Source organism: Aquarana catesbeiana, linkage group LG12 (assembly GCF_042186555.1).
Source record: "Aquarana catesbeiana isolate 2022-GZ linkage group LG12, ASM4218655v1, whole genome shotgun sequence".
Classification (NCBI taxonomy): domain Eukaryota; kingdom Metazoa; phylum Chordata; class Amphibia; order Anura; family Ranidae; genus Aquarana; species Aquarana catesbeiana.
The window spans coordinates 18,867,446-18,892,446 of record NC_133335.1 but is presented as its reverse complement, the minus strand read 5'-3'; the positions used below and the strand labels follow the sequence as shown (position 1 = coordinate 18,892,446).

At 49.6% G+C, this 25,001-nt stretch overlaps 2 protein-coding genes across 3 annotated transcripts in view; one reads left to right on the top strand and one right to left on the bottom strand.

Moving 5' to 3' along the window:
- Nucleotides 1–5,697: 5,697 nt before the first annotated feature.
- On the bottom strand, nucleotides 5,698–15,530 carry PLAGL2 (PLAG1 like zinc finger 2). Its single transcript, XM_073607290.1, has 4 exons — nucleotides 15,296–15,530; nucleotides 13,113–13,179; nucleotides 8,551–8,856; nucleotides 5,698–6,831 (listed from the first exon to the last, which is right to left on the bottom strand). Exons 3-4 carry the CDS (start codon nucleotides 8,784–8,786, stop codon nucleotides 5,712–5,714), a joined length of 1,356 nt encoding a protein of 451 aa, XP_073463391.1. The 5' UTR covers nucleotides 8,787–8,856; nucleotides 13,113–13,179; nucleotides 15,296–15,530; the 3' UTR covers nucleotides 5,698–5,711.
- POFUT1 (protein O-fucosyltransferase 1) overlaps nucleotides 15,448–25,001 on the top strand; it is a 24,085-nt gene continuing 14,531 nt past the window's right edge. The window contains exons 1-2 of one of the 2 annotated variants that reach the window (XM_073607292.1): nucleotides 15,448–15,691; nucleotides 21,070–21,191. In XM_073607292.1, coding sequence (XP_073463393.1) covers nucleotides 15,550–15,691; nucleotides 21,070–21,191 — 264 coding nt within the window. In that variant the 5' untranslated portion in view covers nucleotides 15,448–15,549. Of the gene's footprint in view, nucleotides 15,692–19,634; nucleotides 20,089–21,069; nucleotides 21,192–25,001 lie in introns of those variants that run through there. The other variant, XM_073607291.1, reaches the window with a different exon arrangement.

Below are 25,001 nucleotides of genomic sequence, written 5' to 3'. Positions count from 1 at the left end.
AAAAGGTGGTGGGGCAGTTATACTGTTTCATGTCAGGAACTTTTTTTTAGGTTGCAGAGAGGTCCACTTTAAAGAGTTCCCCATGGACTTCCTGTATATTGGCACCCTGTAGTCTCCAGCACTGCAGGGCCAGGAAGGGGGTTGCGTGGTGAGCACTGCTTCATTGCACACCGCTGTCCCTCCTACACTCGGAACTTGTCCAGAAGAAAAGCAAAGAGAAGATGGACTCCGGGGCCTGTGTGGACGGGCTTTTGTTAGCATCAAACAGGTTTTGCATTGATATACAAGTCTATGGGAATGGAAAAACTTGCTTGAAGCCGCTCAAATGCAAGTCAGAAGGAGGTCACCCCCCACCTGTCTATGATTGATCAAAATCCATCAACACAGGCCCTTAGGGTTCATTCACACTTGGTCTTTGATGTGCGATTTGCATTCGGATTACTCTTCGGAGAGCATTTGGCAGGCGGTGGCCGGGGGGGCAGGGAGCAACGCGGCAAAGTCACAACCAACCGCGCCGCTCCCTCTCCCCGCGGCGACCTTGTGACCTGCACACAGATGACCTATGGAATAGGGTTGAAGTGCTACAAATGTGATGGCATTACTGCTGCCCCTCCCATCAGATTCCTCCTCTCCTGCTCCTGTCCCTCCAATTCAGAATGGGAACTACCTGCGGGAGAAGCATCAGGTGCAAACTGCCATTCTGTGACTCATGAAGGGAGATTTACAGAATCCGGTGCCGCTGTGCATATTATCCAATCCGCTTTCAGGTTTTAGGCTGCTTTCACACTGGAAGTGCCGGCTGTTGGTGCTAAAGTGCTGCTCGTTTTATCAGTGCTTTAGCGCTGTTTAAGCGGCGCTTCGGCGCCGCTTTTCGGTCGCTGGTGGGGCGCTTTTAACCCCCCAAAAAGCGTTAAAAATTCCCATTCTGCGGCGCTTTCAAAATGCTTTTAAGGTGCTTCCCATTAATTCCAATGGGCAGGGGCGTTTTGGGAGCGCTAATTACGATTCCAAACTGCCTCAAAGATGCTGCTTGCAGGACTTTTTGGCACGTTCTGCAAAGCGCACCGCCACAGTGTAAAAAGTCATGAATGAATAGGAGGCGCTTAGCAGAGGCTATTTCCAGCCCTAAAGCGCCTGAAAACCGCCCCAGTGTGAAAGGGGTGTTACTGTCAAAGCCTAATTGAAAAAGCTGAAGTAAGGCCTGGTTCACACCATGCAGGTTGCATATTTCAGGTGCATTTTGCATTTTTTCCAATACACATTTTTGATCCATTGAAGTCTATGGAACCAAAAACCAGAACAAAATTCCTTATCCTTTCCATAAAATTCACAGATGTGAACTATATCCATAGGAAACCATGTTAAATTGACTGTAGTGTGTTTCCTGCAAAACTGAAAATGCACTTAGACCCCTTTCACACTGGAGGCCTTTTTAAGGCTAAAAACAGCGCTTCAAAAGCGCCTCCCCTGCAGCCCCAGTGTGAGAGCCCGGGTGCTTCCACACTGGAGTGGTGCGCTTGCAGGACATTAGAAAAAGTCCTGCAAGCAGCAACTTTGGGGCGTTGAATACACCGCTCCTCCGGCGCCCCTGCCCATTGAAATGAATGGGCACTGCTCCCGGGGAGCCTGCAAAGTGCTCCGGCAGTAGCGCTTTACGGGCGCATTTAACCCTTTCTTTGGCCGCTAGCTGTGGTTAAAACTAGCGGCGCTTTACCGCTAATGCGGAGTGGTGCCAGTGTGAAAGGGGTCTAAAATATGCATAGGTGTGAAGCAGGCCCCTCGTAAATCTCCCCCATGGCCACAATTGTCAGTTTTCAATTGAGACAGAAGCTGCCCGGAAATCCAACAACTCAACAGCATCCATCGCGTGCTTCTAATGCAGACATTCTGATTGGCAGCTCGAGGTGACCACGCCCCCATGCTATTGTTAGTACTAGTGATGCCCCAATGCCAAGTATTTTCACTTGTATTGGTGAAAATGCTCCGACACCTGAAACCGATACCTTTTACAGTGCAAGTTGTGCCCATACAAAATGAATGGGCTCAACTCGCACTGCAAAGAATCAGACTGCAATTTGAACAGGAATGCAGTGAGGTTCCTGTCTGAATCGCATGCGGTTTCCCTGCTCCTCTCCTGTGTAAAGCCAGGCTGAAATCACTATGACAAGCCTGGGTTCACACGGGAGCAGTGCGGGAAACAGCATACGATTCGGACAGGAATCTCACTGCATTCCTGTTCAAATTGCATGCGATTCTTTGCAGTGTGACTTGAGCCCATTCATTTTGTGGGAGCTCAAATCGCACCCCAAAGGTATCGGCACTCGTACCAGCCAGTAAGAAAAAGGGTATCGGTGCAACCCTAGTTAGTACCAGTGTGACAGGGGCATGAGCCCCTGTGCTTTTTACTCACTTTCATGTATGAATAAAGTTACTATAAGAATTAACGGAGTCGCCAGCTCTACTTTTCCTATTACTGTGACAGGGGCATTGCTCTAATGTGAGTTAAGGGGGTGGAGCTAAAAAGACAAGACATACATAAGCCAGCCATAGATGGATTGAAATTTGTCCCTGTTCAGCAGGAACCATCCGACTTTCAATCTATCTATGGGCAGGCTGGTTGTACTGAAGTCGACCCATGATTGGATTTCAGTATAACCAGCCTGTTGGTTTTTGTTGTGCAATCACTGCCGGCGGCTATAGCAGCCAGCAGTGATCATTATATAGTGGGGAAGCCTCCTGCCGTCGGAAAACACAACCGCGCAGAGGGAGGGATTCCCCCAACACTGACTGTGTTGATGGAGGAATTAAGCAATTTTCCTTTCTTCGACCCATGGTTGAAGCAAAGAAAATTGAATAATCTATGGCTTGCTTTAATGAAAGCTGCAGAGTCTTCCAGCAGCACCGAGTATTTCAGGAGCCTAACAAGCAACCTGTAGGCCCCTGAATTTACACTCTGACGGGGCTGATGGAACTTTTGCTAGTATGATGGTGCAGCTAAAATGAATATGAATCATTGGTGTGGATGCTCTACATGAAATTGGATGTGGCAGATATCGGTGGCAACGGAATGATCTGACTGTATAAAGAATACTATCTGTGTAATCAATACATTCTGCATTAACACTGAGGGAAGCTACTCAGCCATCTACAGCTCTGAGGCTGTGTGCACTCTGTGCCCTGAACTGAAATCAGTGGACATCAAAAGTGAAATACGAGGCACTGGATACAATGGATTCAACTGAATTGTCACTGGGCACAGTAACTCTGGTGCGGGAAACCTTCACACCAGTGGGCCTACACACAGATCTCAGAATCCACATACAGTCTAATGCAGCCTTTCTCAACCTTTGTACCCCAAAAGAGGCTTTGATATAATTTCCAGGTCTGAAAGAAGAATGCCCCTTACATTGGAGGTCAGTGAGAAGAAGCCCCTTACATTGGAGGTCAGTGAGAAGAAGCCCCTTACATTGGAGGTCAGTGAGAAGAAGCCCCTTACATTGGAGGTCAGTGAGAAGAATGTCCCTTACATTGGAGGTCAGTGGGAAGAATGTCCCTTACATTGGCGGTCAGTGGGAAGAATGTCCCTTACATTGGCGGTCAGTGGGAAGAATGTCCCTTACATTGGCGGTCAGTGGGAAGAACGCTCCTTACGTTGGCGGTCAGTGGGAAGAACGTTCCTTACATTGGGGATCAGTGGGAAGAACGTTCCTTACATTGGGGATCAGTGGGAAGAATGTTCCTTACATTGGCAGTCAGTGGGAAGAATACCCCTTACGTTGGGGGTCAGTGGGAAGAATGCTCCTTAAGTTTGCGGTCAGTGGGAAGAATGCTCCTTTAATTGGTGGTCAATGGGAAGAATGTTCCTTACATTGGCAGTCAGTGGGAAGAATGTTCCTTTTACTTGGCGGTCAGTGGGAAGAATATCCCTTACGTTGGTGGCCAGTGGGAAAAATGTTCCTTACGTTGATGGCTAGTGAGAAGAGTGCCCCAACATAACAGACGGCTGAAAAGATCATTGGGGTGTCCGTTGACTCTGCTATTATGATTATATGTCACCATCAAGTGGGAGGTCAATCAGTTACATTGTAAATGAACACCCATCAACCACTAAATGAGTGTTCTCCAAACTGCGGCCCTTTCCTTGCTTTTATCTGGCCCTTGAGGGAATATTTCAATCATTGACACTAACAAAGGGGCAAAATTCCTACCAATGACATCAACAATTGGGGCACAGTTCCGCCCAATGACACCAATGATGTGGCACAATTGTCCCAGTGACAACAATGATGTGGCACAATTCCTCGCAGTGACACCAATAATGGGCAACAACTCCTCCCAATGACTCTAACAATGGGGCCCAATGATCTCCCTGACTCCAAAGATAGGGCATTGCTTACTCCAGCTGATGCTTGGTCATTTTCTACTCCCGATGGCCACAGTCTGGCCCCCCTGAAGTCTGAAGGACAGTAAAATTGCCCTTTGTTTACAAAGTTTGGAGACCTCTGCACTAGAGGAACCCTGGTTGAGAATGGCTGGTTTAGTGAAAGTGCCAATGAAAGGCCCAAAAGAATCAAAGTTTGTAATTACAAATTTGGTTCACAGCAGAACACCATTCAATGTGTTTGGGGGGCCCAAACAGACTCCAACATCCCCCAATATTATCATTAACCTCTGGATTCTTGGACATTTGTTGGGCACTCGTAGACTGTATGAACTGCTGTTTAAGGGATCAGCAACTGTAGATAATCAACAAACTAAATGAGCATTCACAGCAACCAGACAATTGTAGCATGGTTGACCTCAGATAAGGGTTCAGATGAAACACAAACCTCAGCTTGCCCATAAGAGAAATAATAGGCTGAGGGCTGTAACAGACCAGACAGCCCCCCCCCCCCCCCCCAGCAAGTAGTCTATCCGACTGCTGTGGAGAAGAGAATTCATCATGAAAACACTGTGTTGATAGGTATAGACAGAAGACATGGAATGAATACTGTTATGCTGTAATCCTGATTAACATAGGCAAGATATGTGTGCAGGACTTAACTTGAACACTGTGGTCAAAACTAAAGCACTTCTTTAAAAATGCCATCACGGGGGTACCAAAGCACCCTGGCACAGCTTATCGTTCGTCAGAAGACTATGTACATTGTAAACTGCATAGTGAGGTATTATGAGACGGGGAGAGGAAGTGGGCTCTACGACTGGGATTAGTACAACCATCCCACTGTGAGGGATTCAAACTGGTCTTTCACGTAGATCTAGAAGAAGAGGTAGATGAGAATTGGCACTGCTATGGTAACAGAGGACTCAAAACAGGTTCTCATTCAGAAGACCCATTCCTACACACATCCAGAGGTGGCCAAGGGGAGGAGGTGTCAACGCAGGCTCAAGCAACACCGCGCTTGCTATCTTGTCCAACCCTCCGCCAATGCCACCAGTTTCACATTTGTCGGGTATCTTTCTTATTTCCACCAAACGTGGAATGGTTCGGTCTCTGGTCCTGAGGTAAGATTCTCTGTTGCTGAACAATTGGGGGGAAAAAAAAACAAACAAAAAAAAAAAAACAGGTTTTTGCCAAAACTAGACAGGTAGGGTCATCTAGGACCTCTAGGCCTTGATGGTGGCTAACATGTTTGCTTGGAAGATGGCAACAAAATGAGGTAAGAATTGAAAAACAACAAAAAAAAAACAAACAAATGTTTTCACCATATTTACTTGAAGGCTTGGTGAAACTGAGGCAATGTGGTAGAATTAATGTCTGAGGTAAAATGAGGCATAGCCAGGTCTCCAGCCATGGAGCCCATTGGCATCTGCGCATGGCCCAAAGAAGACAAAAATGACTGATTTTCTCCCACCGTTGGTTCTGGGCCGGTGACCGGGAGGTTACACGGAGGGAAGTTAATGGGCAAAAATCCGAGAAAATGGCTGAAATCTATGCCCGAGGATAGAGGATCGCACAACGCGGAGAGGAAAGACTCATCCAAGGACGCTTGAGGTGGAAAAGAGGACAAATCGGTGGAGGGGAGGGTGAAGCCCCCAGATCCATCGGACATGTAAGGATCCATCTCACTTTTTGGAAAGTATGAGGTAGATGTGAACTGGAACCTGCTCGATGGCTCTGTTGAGAAGGTAGGTGCACTTTCGGTGGGGTAGTTAAGCCCTAAGGGCAAGGAATTTGGCATCAGAGATGGGGGAAGGGCGGCGCTTGGCATTGGCTGAAATGGTGTAGTGTACGCTCCGGCTGCTATGTTATCTCGAGGCTGCATGCACATGACCGGCCCGTGCTCTTCCTTCACGATGGCTGGTCGGCAGCTCACGTGGCTGAAATCATCTGGGGGTTCCAGCTTGATCTGCACTTCCTCACAATGGCTCTTCTTCATGTGCCGCGTCAGGTGGTCTTTGCGGCCGAACATCTGCGCGCAGCAGTGGCACTGGAAATCCTTCCTCCCGGTGTGCACCACCAGATGCCGCCGCACGTCTTTGCGGGTGTAAAAACACCGATCGCAGTGCTCGCACGGGTACTTCTTCTCCCGGTTGCCCGCCGGCGGACGGTGGTTGTGACTCTTCAGGTGCTCCAACACCGACTGGCGGTCTCTGAAGACCTGAAGGCAAATGGTGCAGCTCAGGTCTCCCCGGGCGATGGCGTGTAAGGCGAGGTGGCGGCGGTGTCCGTATTTGGTGCTGTAGTTCTTGCTGCATTCTGGGCACTGGAGAGCCACGCGGTTTGGATTGTGGGTCTGCATGTGGTTCTTCAGATGGTCCTTGCGGTGGAACATTTTGCCGCAGTGAAAGCACTGGTGTGATTTCTGCATAGAGTGGGTAGCCATGTGCCTAGAAACAATTACAGAAAAGAAATTAAATAATCTGCCTACATGGCACTTTCCGTTTAAATTGGTTAAGTACTTTGCAGGTGCATCAAAGCAAAATATGTGCAAAGTCCTACATTTCCCCTTCTTTACAAAGCAGCCACCACTTCAATAGAAAAGCCTTTCCCTGCCAGAATGCTGCAGAGGTAGCCTCTTGCTCTCTGTGTGGAAGCAGCGTTCTCTCTGCAGAGGTCTAACATGCCTCCTGCATCAGGTTTGGACCTCTCCAATTAGCAAAAGCTCATGTTGCCTACTGATTGAAAAGCTCTATCTCAGGGCATGTCAGACCTCTGCAGAGAGACCACAGCTTCCACACAGAGCGCGAGCGTTCTTCTCTGTAGCATGCTGGCAGAGAACAGACTTTCCTACTCAGGATGTGGCTGCTTCTTATAGAAAACACGTAAAACTCTCCACATCTTTTGCTTTGATGCAATGGCTTTTAAACTGATTTAGCCCTTATTCACACCGGTGCAACTTGTCATGCGATTTGACAGATCAAAGTCGCACCTTATGGAACCAGTCAAATTGGTGCGACTCCGACTTGCACCGACTTTGAAAAAGTTCCGGCACTATTTTTTGGGCGATTTCATGTGCGACATCCATTGACATCTGTGCATGAAATAGCACCGATGTCGGAAATCGCACTGACCGGCTTTGAAACCGTGCTGAAGTAGCACAATTTCAAAACCGCATTCGGTGTGAACCGGGGCTTGGGGCGAATTCACACGTGCCCTCAGTCAAATCACAGAGCAGCTGGAGCCATTCAGTGCTCTGACCGCTCTGCGGTGCCGGCTGGTTGGGGGAGGGGGGGCGGTATGGTGCATGATTCAGCGCACCGCACCGTCCCTCTTCCTTTTTTTTTTTTTTTTTTTTATTCTACAAGCTTTATTTGAAGTGTACAAAACATACACTTTCTTCACTGTAATGTCGGGTGGCGTGCTACGCTGCCTGACACTGCAGTGCGTTTTGGGCCGGCGTGCTGAGATAAAATGCAGCATGTCTGCATTTTATCGCAGCCCGAATGGGGCACACAGGAAACAATTGTTTCCTGCGTGTCCCTGCGGTGATGGTAAAATGTCTGTCACCCCATCTAGCGGGACTTGACCCTTACTGTGAATTGAATGTTCAGTTTGGCTTTGGGAGGCACAAGCTCAAAACGGGATGGCACCACATATGCTCTCAGTTACTGGCTTTCAAATATGCATCAGCTTTGTATTCCTAATTCCAATGCGGTGACCCAGAAGAAATAGGCACTTCTTCTGGCATCTGAAGCCAAAGAGTTCCTATGAATTCCTAGATTATTATTATTATTATACGAGATTTATATAGCGCCAACAGTTTACTCAGCGCTTTACAATGTATAAGGGAGACAACGCAATTACAGTACAGTTCAATACAAAAGGTACAGGAGGGCCCTGCTCATAGAGCTTACATTCTAAAGGGAGGGGGTGGTGGTACAAAAGGTAATAGCTGCAAAGAATGATTTGATGGGGGTGATTAGATTGTAAGCGCTTGTAATTGTACTGTCTGCCCTCATGTTGTAAAGCGCTACGTAAACTGTCAGCGCTATATAAATCCTGTATAATAACAATATAATAATATGAAACATACATGCGTTGGGGAAATGGTCATGTGGCTTAACAAAATACAAATAATACTATGCATGCCGCAATAAGACCGCTACCTGCAGAGCTTGTACTTTGAGGCGAAGGTTTTGTCGCAGAGTAGCTGGGGGCAGGTGAATCGTTTCTGGTCTGGCTGTGGCGGACTCTCCTGCTCGCTTGTACGCGGCACATCCTGTCCAGTGGTGCCCTGTAGAAACCTGCCCTGTGCCCGTTCCTCTCTGCGCTGGGGGTTGCCCTCTGGCTTCCACTCACCACAACCTTCGTTAACTGTGGCATTAAAGAAGAGCGTCTTCATGTCCGAACTGCTTGCACCAACGCTACGTCTGATGTCGCTTCCCCATTGGTGCCAAGCGGACGGCCGTTTCCTAGATGAATAAAACAGTATTACTAGCGGCAGAAATAACTTTTATTTTTATTTTTTTGCACTGGTATTACAACGGATCTGCTCAACTTTCAAATTGTGTCTTGCTTTTTAAATCCCTTGTGGTTGTGGCTGAGCCGGCGGATGATAGGTCCCTCTCTGCTCACTGAGCCGGGAGGGGCTTGTCGAGAGCCGCTGGTCGCTATGGAGAGATCGGTCGAAAACGGACAGCATGTCCGTTTTAATTAGATCTCACCCGATCTGATCCGCCAGGGACGGATGTGAACGTAGGGCCATTTTGGCGGATCGGACCGGGTCGGATGTCAGCGGACATGTTACCGCTGACATCCGTCTTTCCATAGCCTTACATGGAGCGCCCGTTCAGGTCCGCCGACAAAACTGACAGGCGGACCTGAACAGTCCATTCGTGTTAAAGGGGCCTTAGAGACTCTACCTAGATCTGGGTTGTGGTGTGTCAGACTGACACACCTCAACAACGATCATATGACGTCTGGTCAGGATATCGCAACCACTTTGCCGACGTCATTTTGCTATATGGCGGGCGGCAAGTGGTTAATAATCTTTTTTTTTTTTTTTGCTAGAACATTACTTAGAGAGCCCTCAAACATTTTATATATATAATATTTTTTTTTTCCAGACACCCTAACAAAAATGGCAGTCGTTGCAATACTCTGTCACACCGTATTTGCGCAGCGGTCTTACAAATGCAATTTTTTTTTGAGAAAAATACACTTTTTTTGAATTTAAAAATAAGAAAACAGTAAAGTTAGCCCAATTTTTTTGTTTTATATCATGAAAGATAAATGTTACGCTGAGTAAATTGATACCCCACATGTCACGCTTCAAAATTGCGCCCATTCGTGGAATGGCGACAAACTTTGACCCTTAAAAATCTCCATGGCCAACGTTTAAAAATTTCTACAGGTTACCAGTTTTGAGTTGCAGAAAAACTGCTAGAATTATAGCTCTCGCTCTGACGATCGCGACGATACCTCACTTGTGTGGTTCGAACACCGTTTACATATGTGTTCTCTTCTGATCGCGAGCACGGAGGAACGGGGCACTTTAAAAATGTATTTTTCTTATTTTACTTTTTTTTTTACATTATCCCTTTAAAAAAAAAAAAAGTTTGGATCACTTTTATTCCTATTACAAGGAATGTGTTCATGTGTACATACAGTGGATATAAAAAGTCTACACACCCCTGTTAAAATGTCAGGTTTCTGTGATGTAAAAAAATGAGACAAAGATAAATAATTTCAGAACTTTCCTCACCTTTTAATGTGACCTATAAACTGTACAACTCAGTTGAACAACAAACTGAAATCTTTTAGGGGGGGGAGTAAAAATAAAATATTGTGGTTGCATAAGTGAGCACACCCTCTTATAACTGGGCATGTAGCAGTGTTCAGAATTAAGCAATTGCATTCAAACTCATGTTAAATAGGAGTCAGTACACCAGCTCTAGTAGCTGTTCTAGTAGGTCTTTCCTGACATTTTCTTAGTCGCATCCTACAGCAAAAGCCATGGTCCGCAGAGAGCTTCCAAAGCATCAGAGGGATCTCATTGTTAAAATATATCAGTCAGGAGAAGAGTACAAAAGAATTTCCAAGGCATTATATATACCATGGAACACAGTGAAGTTGTCATCATTAATGAGTGGAGAAAATAAGGCACAACAGTGACATCACCAAGAACTGGATGTCTCTTCAAAATTGATGAAAAGACAAGAAGAAAACTGGTCAGGGAGGCTGCCAAGAGATCCACAGCAACATTAAAGGAACTGCAGGAATATCTGGCAAGTACTGGCTGTGTGGTACATAAGACAACAATCTCCCGTATTCTTCATATGACTGGGCTATGGGGTAGAGTGGCAAGACAGAAGCATTATTTTACGAAGAAAAACATCCAAGCCCGGCTAAATTTTGCAAAAACACATCTGAAGTCTCCCAAAATCATGTGGGAAAATGTGTTCTGGTCTGATGAAACCAAGGTTGAACTTTTTGGCCATAATTCCAAAAGATATGTTTGGTGCAAAAACAACACTGCACATCACCAAAAGAAAACGCCATACCCACCGTGAAGCATGGTGGTGGCAGCATCATGCTTTGGGGTTGTTTTTCTTCAGATGGAACAGGGGCCTTAGTCAAGGTAGAGGGAATTATGAACAGTTCCAAATACCAGTCAATATTGGCACAAAACCTTCAGGCTTCTGCTAAAAACCTGAACATAAAGAGGAACTTCATCTTTCAGCATGACAACGACCCAAATCATAGATCCAAATCAACAAAGGAATGGCTTCACCAGAAGAAGATGAAAGTTTTGGAATGGCCCAGCCAGAGCCCAGATCTGAATCCGATGAAAATCTGTGGGGTGATCTGAAGAGGGCTGTGCCCTTGCAAACTGACAGATTTGGAGTGTTTTTCTAAAGAAGAGCGAGCAAATATTGCCAAGTCAAGATATCCCATGCTGATAGACTCATACCCAAAAAGACTGAGTGCTCTAATAAAATCAAAAGGTGCTTCAACAAAGTATTAGTGTAAGGGGTGTGCACACTTATGCAACCATATTATTTTATTTTATTTTTACTTCTCTCCAGCTAAAAGATTTCAGTTTGTTGTTCAACCGAGTTGTACAGTTTATAGGTCACATTAAAGGTGGAAAAACTTCTGAAATTATTTATCTTTTTCTCATTTTTTTACATCACAGAAACCTGACATTTTAACAGGGGTGTGTAGACTTTTTATATCCACTGTCTTCTGGGAGCGTCTGGTGCAGACATCACATCTGGTGTGCAGCAGGAAGGTGAGAATTCTATAACCGAAGGTGAGCGGGGACCAGAGAGAGCACTGAGCGGCGGAGGATCAGCAGAGGTGAAGTTACTACTGAGCGGGGGAGCAGCAGAGCTGGAGTTCCTACTGAGCGGGGGAGCAGCAGAGCTGGGAGTTACTACTGAGCGGGGGAGCAGCAGAGCTGGGAGTTACTACTGAGCGGGGGAGCAGCAGAGCTGGAGTTCCTACTGAGCGGGGGAGCAGCAGAGCTGGGAGTTACTACTGAGCGGGGGAGCAGCAGAGCTGGGAGTTACTACTGAGCGGGGGAGCAGCAGAGCTGGGAGTTACTACTGAGCGGGGGAGCAGTAGAGCTGGGAGTTACTACTGAGCGGGGGAGCAGCAGAGCTGGGAGTTACTACTGAGCGGGGGAGCAGCAGAGCTGGAGTTACTACTGAGCGGGGGAGCAGCAGAGCTGGAGTTACTACTGAGCGGGGGAGCAGCAGAGCTGGGAGTTACTACTGAGCGGGGGAGCAGCAGAGCTGGGAGTTACTACTGAGCGCAGGAACAGCAGAGCTGGAGTTACTACTGAGCGGGGGAGCAGCAGAGCTGGGAGTTACTACTGAGCGGGGGAGCAGTAGAGATGGGAGTTACTACTGAGCGGGGGAGCAGCAGAGCTGGGAGTTACTACTGAGCGGGGGAGCAGTAGAGATGGGAGTTACTACTGAGCGCAGGAACAGCAGAGCTGGGAGTTACTACTGAGCGGGGGAGCAGCAGAGCTGGGAGTTACTACTGAGCGCAGGAACAGCAGAGCTGGGAGTTACTACTGAGCGGGGGAGCAGCAGAGCTGGGAGTTACTACTGAGCGGGGGAGCAGCAGAGCTGGAGTTACTACTGAGCGGGGGAGCAGCAGAGCTGGGAGTTACTACTGAGCGGGGGAGCAGTAGAGATGGGAGTTACTACTGAGCGGGGGAGCAGCAGAGCTGGGAGTTACTACTGAGCGGGGGAGCAGTAGAGATGGGAGTTACTGAGCGGGGGAGCAGCAGAGCTGGGAGTTACTACTGAGCGGGGGAGCAGCAGAGCTGGGAGTTACTACTGAGCGGGGGAGCAGTAGAGATGGGAGTTACTACTGAGCGGGGGAGCAGCAGAGCTGGGAGTTACTACTGAGCGGGGGAGCAGTAGAGATGGGAGTTACTGAGCGGGGGATCTGCTGAACAGGAGTACTAATGAGTGGAGGTACTACTGAGCCCCGTTAAAACAAATAGAAAATCAACACACACAGAGCATTTGACAAGCGTCATCGAAGTTTCAATAAGCATCAAAAAAGCATGTTGAAGCAGTAGGTGTTTTAACCACTTGCTGACTGTATACAGTACATATACGGTTTCAGGGCAGCTTCTCTGTGCAAAATCATGTACAGGTAGAAAAGAAAAGTTTAGGATTGTCTCCTGAGTGTCAGGAATATCACTTACCTGAGTCTGTGTGTTCCGGGTCACCCTGCGGGGAGACAATGCAGTGACCCCCTCACCATCTTCAATCCTGTAGAATGACAGAGAAGGCACAATGATAGCATGTAGAGTGACACGGCTTCTGTATGGAGGAAGGGAGTCTGTCACAGGTGAGTCTGTATAGGTCCTGTGTGGTGTGGACGGAGGGCCGGCCCCCCCAATATGTGGTGTGGACGGAGGGCCGGCCCCCCCAATATGTGGTGTGGACGGAGGGCCGGCCCCCCAATATGTGGTGTGGACGGAGGGCCGGCCCCCCAATATGTGGTGTGGACGGAGGGCCGGCCCCCCAATATGTGGTGTGGACGGAGGGCCGGCCCCCCAATATGTGGTGTGGACGGAGGGCCGGCCCCCCAATATGTGGTGTGGACGGAGGGCCGGCCCCCCAATATGTGGTGTGGACGGAGGGCCGGCCCCCCCGTGTGGTGTGGACAGAGAGCCGCCCCCACAATATGTGGTGTGGACGGAGGGCCGGCCCCCCAATATGTGGTGTGGACGGAGGGCCGGCCCCCCAATATGTGGTGTGGACGGAGGGCCGGCCCCCCCGTGTGGTGTGGACAGAGAGCCGCCCCCACAATATGTGGTGTGGACGGAGGGCTGGCCCCCCAATATGTGGTGTGGACAGTGGGCCGCCCCCCCCCCCCGTGTGGTGTGGACAGAGGGCCGCCCCGCCAATATGTGGTGTGGACAGAGGGCCGCCCCGCCAATATGTGGTGTGGACAGAGGGCCGCCCCCCCGTGTGGTGTGGACAGAGGGCCGCCCCGCCAATATGTGGTGTGGACGGAGGGCCGCCCCCCAATATGTGGTGTGGACAGAGGGCCGCCCCCCCGTGTGGTGTGGACAGAGGGCCGCCCCGCCAATATGTGGTGTGGACGGAGGGCCGCCCCCCAATATGTGGTGTGGACGGAGGGCCGCCCCCCAATATGTGGTGTGGACGGAGGGCCGCCCCCCAATATGTGGTGTGGACGGAGGGCCGCCCCCCAATATGTGGTGTGGACGGAGGGCCGCCCCCCAATATGTGGTGTGGACGGAGGGCTGGCCCCCCAATATGTGGTGTGGACAGAGGGCTGGCCCCCCAATATGTGGTGTGGACAGAGAGCCGCCCCCCCCCCGTGTGGTGTGGGTGGAGGGACAGTATACAGAATCCAGTGTACACATCCCACCATACAGAGGATTCTGTATACTGTACATGTCATTCTGTACACTGCACTCTGTATACAGGACGGTGGAATGTGCGGTTGTTCTTTTGTATATCTTACAGATGATGTCCTTGTCTGATTGGGGGGTGAGTTTATAAAGGGGGGGGTGTATGGAGAGGAAAGATCAGTCACATGGGGGGTATATATGTGTGTGGGGGGAGGTGTGAGTATAGATATTATTGGGGGGATATTATTGGGGGGGGGGTATTTATATCATTAGTGAGGGGGAGGGGAAGGTGTATATATATATATTATTAGTGAGGGGGAGGGGAAGGTGTATATATATATTATTAGTGAGGGGGAGGGGAAGGTGTATATATATTATTAGTGAGGGGGAGGGGAAGGTGTATATATATATATATATATTATTAGTGAGGGGGAGGGGAAGGTGTATATATATATCATTAGTGAGGGGGAGGGGAAGGTGTATATATATATCATTAGTGAGGGGGAGGGGAAGGTGTATATATATTATTAGTGAGGGGGAGGGGAAGGTGTATATATATATTATTAGTGAGGGGGAGGGGAAGGTGTATATATATTATTAGTGAGGGGGAGGGGAAGGTGTATATATATATATATATATATTATTAGTGAGGGGGAGGGGAAGGTGTATATATATATATATATTATTAGTGAGGGGGAGGGGAAGGTGTATATATATATCATTAGTGAGGGGGAGGGGAAGGTGTATATATATATCATTAGTGAGGGGGAGGGGAAGGTGTATATATATATTATTAGTGAGGGGGAGGGGAAGGTGTATATATATATTATTAGTGAGGGGGAGGGGAAGGTGTATATATATATATTATTAGTGAGGGGGAGGGGAAGGTGTATATATATATTATTAGTGAGGGGGAGGGGAAGGTGTATATATATATATTATTAGTGAGGGGGAGGAGAAGGTATATATATTATTAGTGAGGGGGAGGGGAAGGCCGCACTCACCCCTCTCTCTCTCCCGTTATCCCCGGAGGCCGGAGTCGCGGAGGATTGTGGGAGTGACGTGTCGGGCGCAGTGACCCGGATCCGGGTGTCGATGTTCGGGGATTCTCGGCACTTGGGTCACTGAGGGGTGTGGCGGGGCACCGTGCAATGTGTCGGCTGTCCAATTCCCGGCCCGGGGGCCTCGTTCTGTCACTGGTCTCCCCCCTCCCTGCCCCCTCCAATATGGCGGCCTCCTCTCCTCTGCCACAACCAACATGGCGGCGCCCGGTGGAGGATTTCCGGCCGGGATGGGGAGAGCGGCGGGTCCCGGGATCCTCGTACTGCTCCTCATGGGGCTGAATGTGGAGGGGGGAGCCGGGGAACCGTCCGGATACCTTCTGTACTGTCCGTGTATGGGTGAGAGAGGGGGAGGGGAGATTCTGACCCTATAGAGAGAGGGGGACACTGACCTCTGACCCTATAGAGAGAGGGGGACTCTGACCCTATAGAGAGAGGGGGACTCTGACCCTATAGAGAGAGGGGGACACTGAGTTCTGACCCTATAGAGAGAGGGGGGACTCTGACCCTATAGAGAGAGGGGGGGACACTGACCTCTGACCCTATAGAGAGAGAGAGGGACTCTGACCCTATAGAGAGAGGGGGACACTGACCTCTGACCCTATAGAGAGAGGGGGACACTGACCTCTGACCCTATAGAGAGAGGGGGGACACTGACCTCTGACCCTATAGAGAGAGGGGGGACACTGACCTCTGACCCTATAGAGAGATATTGGGGAAACTGACCTCTCACCCTATAGAGAGAAGGGGACACTGACCTTTATAGAGCGAGAGAGAGGAGGGGGACAGTGACCTCTGGCCCTATAGAGAAGGAGGTGGACGCTGACACTTGAGAGAGATGAGGGGGGCTTTGACCTTATAGAGAGGAGGGGGACACTGACCTCTGACCCTATAGAGAGGGGGGGACACTGACCTCTGACCCTATAGAGAGAGAGGGGGACACTGACCTCTGACCCTATAGAGAGATATTGGGGAAACTGACCTCTGACCCTATAGAGAGATATTGGGGACACTGACCTCTGACCCTAGAGAGAGAGGGGGACACTGGCCTCTGTCCCTATAGAGGGGGACACTGACCTCTGACCTTACCGAGAAAGGGGGACACTGACCTTCCGAGAGAGGGGAACACTGACCTCTGACCCTATAGAGAGAGGGGGACACTGACCTCTGACCCTATAGAGAGAGGGGACACTGGCCTCTGTCCCTATAGAGGGGGACACTGACCTCTGACCTTACCGAGAAAGGGGGACACTGACCTTCCGAGAGAGGGGAACACTGACCTCTGACCCTATAGAGAGAGGGGGACACTGACCTCTGACCCTATAGAGAGAGGGGGACACTGACCTCTGACCTTCCGAGAGAGAGGGACACTGACCTCTGACCCTATAGAGAGAGGGGGACACTGACCCTATAGAAAGATATGGGGGAAACTGACCTCTGATCCTATAGAGAGAGGGGGACACTGACCTCTGACCTTCCGGGAGAGAGGGACACTGACCTCTGACCCTATAGAGAGAGGGGGGACACTGACCTCTGAGCCTATAGAGAGAGGGGGACACTGACCTCTGAGCCTATAGAGAGAGGGGGACACTGACCTCTGAGCCTATAGAGAGAGGGGGACACTGACCTCTGACCTTCCGGGAGAGAGGGACAATGACCTCTGACCCTATAGAGAGAGGGGGGACACTGACCTCTGAGCCTATAGAGAGAGGGGGACACTGACCTCTGAGCCTATAGAGAGAGGGGGGACACTGACCTCTGACCCTACAGAGAGAGGGGGGACACTGACCTCTGACCCTACAGAGAGAGGGGGGACACTGACCTCTGAACCTATAGAGAGAGAGGGACACTGACCTCTGACCTTCCGAGAGAGGGACACTGACCTCTGACCCTATAGAGAGAGAGGGGGACACTGACCTCTGACCCTATAGAGAGAGGGGGGGACACTGACCTCTGACCCTATAGAGAGAGGGGGGACACTGACCTCTGACCCTATAGAGAGAGGGGGGACACTGACCTCTGACCCTATAGAGAGATATTGGGGAAACTGACCTCTCACCCTATAGAGAGAAGGGGACACTGACCTTTATAGAGCGAGAGAGAGGAGGGGGACAGTGACCTCTGGCCCTATAGAGAAGGAGGTGGACGCTGACACTTGAGAGAGATGAGGGGGGCTTTGACCTTATAGAGAGGAGGGGGACACTGACCTCTGACCCTATAGAGAGGGGGGGGACACTGACCTCTGACCCTATAGAGAGAGAGGGGGACACTGACCTCTGACCCTATAGAGAGATATTGGGGAAACTGACCTCTGATCCTATAGAGAGAGGGGGGACACTGACCTCTGACCCTATAGAGCGAGGGGGGACACTGACCTCTGACCCTATAGAGAGAGAGGGGGACACTGACCTCTGACCCTATAGAGAGATATTGGGGAAACTGACCTCTGACCCTATAGAGAGATATTGGGGACACTGACCTCTGACCCTAGAGAGAGAGGGGGACACTGGCCTCTGTCCCTATAGAGGGGGACACTGACCTCTGACCTTACCGAGAAAGGGGGACACTGACCTTCCGAGAGAGGGGAACACTGACCTCTGACCCTATAGAGAGAGGGGGACACTGACCTCTGACCCTATAGAGAGAGGGGACACTGACCTCTGACCTTCCGAGAGAGAGGGACACTGACCTCTGACCCTATAGAGAGAGGGGGACACTGACCCTATAGAAAGATATGGGGGAAACTGACCTCTGATCCTATAGAGAGAGGGGGACACTGACCTCTGACCTTCCGGGAGAGAGGGACACTGACCTCTGACCCTATAGAGAGGGGGGGGACACTGACCTCTGAGCCTATAGAGAGAGGGGGACACTGACCTCTGAGCCTATAGAGAGAGGGGGGACACTGACCTCTGACCCTACAGAGAGAGGGGGGACACTGACCTCTGACCCTACAGAGAGAGGGGGGACACTGACCTCTGAACCTATAGAGAGAGAGGGACACTGACCTCTGACCTTCCGAGAGAGGGACACTGACCTCTGACCCTATAGAGAGAGAGGGGGACACTGACCTCTGACCCTATAGAGAGAGGGACACTGACCTCTGACCATATAGAGAGAGGGACACTGACCTCTGACCCTATAGAGAGAGAGAGGGGGACACTGACCTCTGACCCTATAGAGAGAGAGGGGGACACTGACCTCTGACCCTATAGAGAGATATTGGGGAAACTGACCTCTCACCCTATAGAGAGAAGGGGACACTGACCTCTGACCCTATAGAGAGAGGGACACTGACCTCTGACCTATAGAGAGAGAGGGGGACACTGACCTCTGACCCTATAGAGAGATATTGGGGAAACTGACCTCTCACCCTATAGAGAGAGGGACACTGACCTCTGACCCTATAGAGAGATATTGGGGAAACTGACCTCTCACCCTATAGAGAGAAGGGAACACTGACCCTATACGGAGAGGGGGACACTGACCTTTATAGAGCGAGAGAGAGGAGGGGGACAGTGACCTCTGGCCCTATAGAGAAGGAGGTGGACGCTGACACTTGAGAGAGATGAGGGGGGCTTTGACCTTATAGAGAGGAGGGGGACACTGACCTCTGATCCTATAGAGAGAGGGGGACACTGACCTCTGACCCTATAGAGAGAGAGGGGGACACTGACCTCTGACCCTATAGAGAGGGGGGGACACTGACCTCTGACCCTATAGAGAGAGAGGGGGACACTGACCTCTGACCCTATAGAGAGATATTGGGGAAACTGACCTCTGATCCTATAGAGAGAGGGGGGACACTGACCTCTGACCCTATAGAGCGAGGGGGGACACTGACCTCTGACCCTATAGAGAGAGAGGGGGACACTGACCTCTGACCCTATAGAGAGATATTGGGGAAACTGACCTCTGACCCTATAGAGAGAGGGGGACACTGGCCTCTGTCCCTATAGAGGGGGACACTGACCTCTGACCTTACCGAGAAAGGGGGACACTGACCTTCCGAGAGAGGGGAACACTGACCTCTGACCCTATAGAGAGAGGGGGACACTGACCTCTGACCCTATAGAGAGAGGGGGACACTGACCTCTGACCTTCCGAGAGAGAGGGACACTGACCTCTGACCCTATAGAGAGAGGGGGACACTGACCCTATAGAAAGATATGGGGGAAACTGACCTCTGATCCTATAGAGAGAGGGGGACACTGACCTCTGACCTTCCGGGAGAGAGGGACACTGACCTCTGACCCTATAGAGAGAGGGGGGACACTGACCTCTGACCCTATAGAGAGAGGGGGACACTGACCTCTGATCCTACAGACAATGGGGGTTCTGTGTACTGACCATATCGTAGTTTTCATAGTACATAATAATATTCAATCCTGAGATCTGTACACAGGGATGGGGGCCTCATTGTTGGTTGCTCTGCTTTGTACATTCACCATTTTTGGTGATTTTAGTGTGCTAGGGGGCCATTCAGTCTTCCGCTGCTCCTTCCTGTGCTCTGTACTCCTTTATTTCTCATATTCATCATTCTCTGTATTTATGAAAAAATGGATTTCCTGAGGCCGAGTGCACAGCGGAGGATCGGCACACCCTGCTCAGCCTAATCCGGGGACGGGCGGAGAGATCCCTGTACTCCCAGCACCATGGTGACCATTGTGTCCTCCACCCTCCTCTCCCCTCCAGAGATTTCCTCCTTCCAGAACCGCTCTTCACTCCCCATATTAGTAAGGAAAAGAAACAATGCAGAAAGTGATGGGAAATCACTGAAACAGGAATAAAGGGATCTCTGTGCATTGGAGACATCTGAAAAAAATGGGTGTTGGAGGAAGGAGCAGAGTTCTCCAGCAGTGCAGAGTATTTCAGGAGAGGAGAGTTGGATAGAGGAAGGAGCAGAGTCCTCCAGCAGAGCAGAGTATTTCAGGAGAGGAGAGTTATAGAGGATGGAGCAGAGTCCTCCAGCAGTGCAGAGTATTTCAGGAGAGGAGAGTTATAGAGGATGGAGCAGAGTCCTCCAGCAGTGCAGAGTATTTCAGGAGAGGAGAGTTATAGAGGATGGAGCAGAGTCCTCCAGCAGCGCAGAGTATTTCAGGAGAGGAGAGTTATAGAGGATGGAGCAGAGTCCTCCAGCAGGGCAGAGTATTTCAGGAGAGGAGAGTTATAGAGGATGGAGCAGAGTCCTCCAGCAGTGCAGAGTATTTCAGGAGAGGAGAGTTATAGAGGATGGAGCAGAGTCCTCCAGCAGCGCAGAGTATTTCAGGAGAGGAGAGTTATAGAGGATGGAGCAGAGTCCTCCAGCAGGGCAGAGTATTTCAGGAGAGGAGAGTTATAGAGGATGGAGCAGAGTCCTCCAGCAGTGCAGAGTATTTCAGGAGAGGAGAGTTATAGAGGATGGAGCAGAGTCCTCCAGCAGTGCAGAGTATTTCAGGAGAGGAGAGTTATAGAGGATGGAGCAGAGTCCTCCAGCAGTGCAGAGTATTTCAGGAGAGGAGAGTTATAGAGGATGGAGCAGAGTCCTCCAGCAGTGCAGAGTATTTCAGGAGAGGAGAGTTGGATAGAGAAAGGAGCAGAGTCCTCCAGCAGAGCGGAGTATTTCAGGAGAGGAGAGTCTGTAGGAGATATTATAGAATAGTATGATGAGTTTCCTCTTAGTCAGGTGCAGGTAGGTTGCCTTGTAAACAATCTTCTATGTTGTGCTTTTTGCGCAGGACGTTTTGGCAATCAGGCAGATCATTTCCTTGGCACTTTGGCGTTTGCAAAGATGGTGAACCGGACTCTGGTGGTCCCTCCCTGGGTTGTATACAATCATCATCGCCCTCCCTTCAGCAATGTGAGTACTGGAAAGACTATTGTAATGTCAGAATGATTATAATAAAGAAACATAGATGACATTTTACTGATAGACTACAACCTAGGAAGTGACTTTAATCGATCTAGAATGGCAAACGTCTGCTAGAAACATATCTGGGTGTACAGCAATGTGCCGATTGGTTATTTCAGAATCTTTACCGCTAGCATCCGGTCACACCACTATACAGTGGGGAAAATACTGATTTGATCCGTGCAGATTTTGTAAGTTTGCCCACTTACAAAGAAATGAAGGGTCTATAGTTTTTATCATAGGTGTATTTTTAATGATAGAGACAGAATATCAACCAAAAATCCAGAAATAACACACGATACAAATGTTATAATTTGAGTTGCAGTTCAGTGAGTAAAATAAATATTTGATCCCCAAGTAAAACGTGACTTTGTACTTGGTGGAGAAACCTTTGTTGGCCAGCACAGAGGTCAGACGTTTCTTGTAGTTGGTGACCAGGTTTGCACACATCTCAGTAGGGATTTTGGTCCACTCTTCTTTACAGATCTTCTCTAAAGATTTCTTGGCTTTCACTTGATAACTCGAAGTTTCAGCTCCCCCCATACATTTTCTATAGGATTAAGGTCTGGAGACTGACTAGGCCCCATCCATAACCTTAATGTGCTTCTTCTTAAGCCACTCCTTTGTTGCCTTGGCGGTATGTTTTGGGTCATTGTCATGGTGGAAAACCCATCCACCACCCATTTTAATTGTTCTGGCTGAGGGAAGAAGTTTCTCGGTTCTCATCCAAGATCTTACAATACATGGCCCCATCCATTGGCCCCTCAATGCAGCAAAGTCGGCCTGTTCCTTTAGCAGAGAAACAGCCCTAAAGCATCATGTTTCCACCTCCGTGCTTCACTGTAGGGATGGTGTTCTTAGGGTCATAGCCAGCTTTTTTTTCCCCTCTAAACAGGGCGAATCGAATTAATGGCAAAGAGCTTAATTTTGGCCTCATCTGACCACAGCACTTTCTCCCAATCCTTCTCTGAATCATTTAGATGTTCATTGGCAGACTTCAGAGGGGCCTGTACATGTGCCTTCTTGAGGAGGCGATATTGCAGGTGCTGCAGGATAATATCCATGGCAGCATATTGTGTTACCAATGGTTTGTTTGTTTGGTGACTGTGGTCCCAACTGCCTTGAGATCGTTCACAAGCTCCTCCTGTGTAGTTCTGGGCTGATCCTTCACTTTTCTCATGATCATCCTTACCCCATGAGGCGAAATCTTGCATGGAGCTCCAGACCGAGGGTGATTGATTGTTATTTTGTATTTCTTCCATTTGTGAATAATCGCTCCAACAGTTGTCTCCTTCTCACCAAGCTTCTTGCTGATGGTCTTGTAGCCCATTCCAGCCTTGTGCAGGTCTACAATCGTGTCCCTGACATCCTTTGACAGTTCTTTGGTGTTGCCCATGATGGTGAGGTTTGATTGGAAGAAAGAGGTTCCGTGGACAGGTGTCTTTTATACACATAACGAGTTGTCATTAGGAGCACCTTCTTACATTTTTTTTTAATTCTTTATTTAAGAAGGACGAACATGCAGAAATACAGAGACAACCCCAATGGTATGCATAAAAGTATCAATGAGCTCCCCCAAAACATAATCAATGGGGCAGAGATCACAATATTATAATGAAGGTCTTCTATCTGTAAGAGTAGCACCTATCTACAGAGAATTAGGGAGGTTCCGCATCTCGCATGACCGATTTTCCACGGCAAGCACTGTTTTGTGTTTAGAAGAGCTGGGGAGCTTCCAGATTCGTCGTGCCACAGGGGAACTAAGCCGTCCGCTCCACATATTCCTCAGAGTAGACAATTCGTGCCAATAAAACCATTTTTTTGAGAATTGCTCGCTGAGGCCTTTCTCCTTGGCCACCAAGTCCTTACCCTCCTTCGGGATCACCGCAATGTATGCACGCAGTGTGTCTCCCGGGAGGGCGGTCCCTTCTCCCACAGCATTATATGCAGAGAGAAAATGTGGGGTCAGAAGCTCCCCAAAGGTCTTGTAATATAGAAGGGAATAGCCATCTGGACCCGGGGCTTTTACCAGTTGCATGCATGCCATCGCCAGAGCCACCTCGTCTGCAGAGATGGGTTTCTCTAGTTCAGCTAATTCCTCATCTGAGAGATGAGGGAGTCCCGATCTTAGTAGGTAATCCTGTATGTTCTTCTGTTCGGTGGAATTATAATATAGAGAGGTATAATATCTCCGGAACTGGCCTGCTATGTCCTCTGTAGCATGGACCTTATTATGGGTATCGTTGAGAAGTTCGGGGATAAACGTTCGAGCTTGCTGGGCTCTCAGACGAAGTTCATGTCACCCGCCCCCCTCAGGATCAGTGCCCCTTCATCAAACTCCCCAAGTTTGGTCAAGAAAATGATCTGATTTGAATTAGGGAGGTATAAGTTCACCAGAGTGACCAAGGAGCCCTCTAGCGTTCCCTTTACAAACAGTGCCCTCCCCTAAATATCGCTCCATTGATCCTTCTCCAACCACTGGGTTGTACCACGGATCAAGACACTCACCCCTTTTGTGAGCTTTCATAACGTTCGGGTTAGCCAGCACCATGGAGCATTTCTCCGGGGGGGGTTTAGCCCATTTACATTATTAGAGACAAGACGAACAGGCTCTGTTTTACCCGTGGTCATGGTAGGAGCTGGTGGAGGCATGAGGTCAACGAAAACACAAAATAGAAAAGAAAAGGGGGGGTGGTTTAGAGCGGGAAATAAGGGTAAGGAGAGGTGAGAAGGAGACCAAGAGGAAACAAAGACAGCTAATATGCCGTAGGAGAGACCTAGTCTTAATGCACCCCAGTGACCCCAAGGATGGAGCCGCTTAACTGGTGCAACCCTATGTGGGGGAAGCGGTTGTGCACAGCAGGGGACAGAAGCTCCCTATCCCCACCCGCACTGTTTACAACAACATGAAACAAAATACTTGAGTAGCTGAAATGCCAAGAGAAGCCAATACAAGTGCCCTTCTCGTAGATGGCTAAGCAGTCGGCATGGCTTGTCCCATGCGCCAAATCCTCGCGAGTAGGAAGAGGCAGCAGGAACTGATTTTACCTTTTGTTTTAGCACATAACCATCAGTGTAACAGTGAAAGAACAGTAAAAATAGGCAAGGAACAAAATACAATAAAAAATAAAAAGAACAAATGGGAAAAAACATGATGTAATGCAAACTGCCGAACACGGCCCTGGAAGGTGGTAGGCCCCTGGTTCACGGACCAAGCAGAGGCCAGAGCTGTCTTGTATACGGGCTGCCACAGCCTGGCTGCACCCACAGGGAAGAGAGGGAAAGACAGGGGGGAAGGGAGGGGGGGGGCAAGAGGGGTGGTGTGGAAAAGGGGGAGAGGAGAGAAGAAGGGAAGATAGGGTGGGGGAGCATGGAGGGGGGAGAAGAAGGGTGGGGGCGGAAGGAGGGGGAGGCCCGGAGGGCAGAAAAGGGGGGGGGACTCAGGAGAACCTAGTGGGAGGGAGGATCCATGCACACAGCACAGCGAGATCCGGTTTCCTGTGCAAGATGAGTGATTCTAACTTGGCATTCCAGCCCAAGACAGGCGTTTCTTACGTTTGTCGTTCCCAGGGCTCACATTTCAGGTTCATGCACTAGCACTGGCATCTGGTCTCCTCTCCTACATCTGGTGGAGCGGCGGGGTAGACCTGGACTGGGGGCCCGAGGTGCAGAGTAGGAGTACCTGGTAGGCAGCGGGCTCAGCCAGTCTGGAAAGGGTATTGGCTCCATGTCCAGGAAGGCGAACAGGTCCGGGAGATC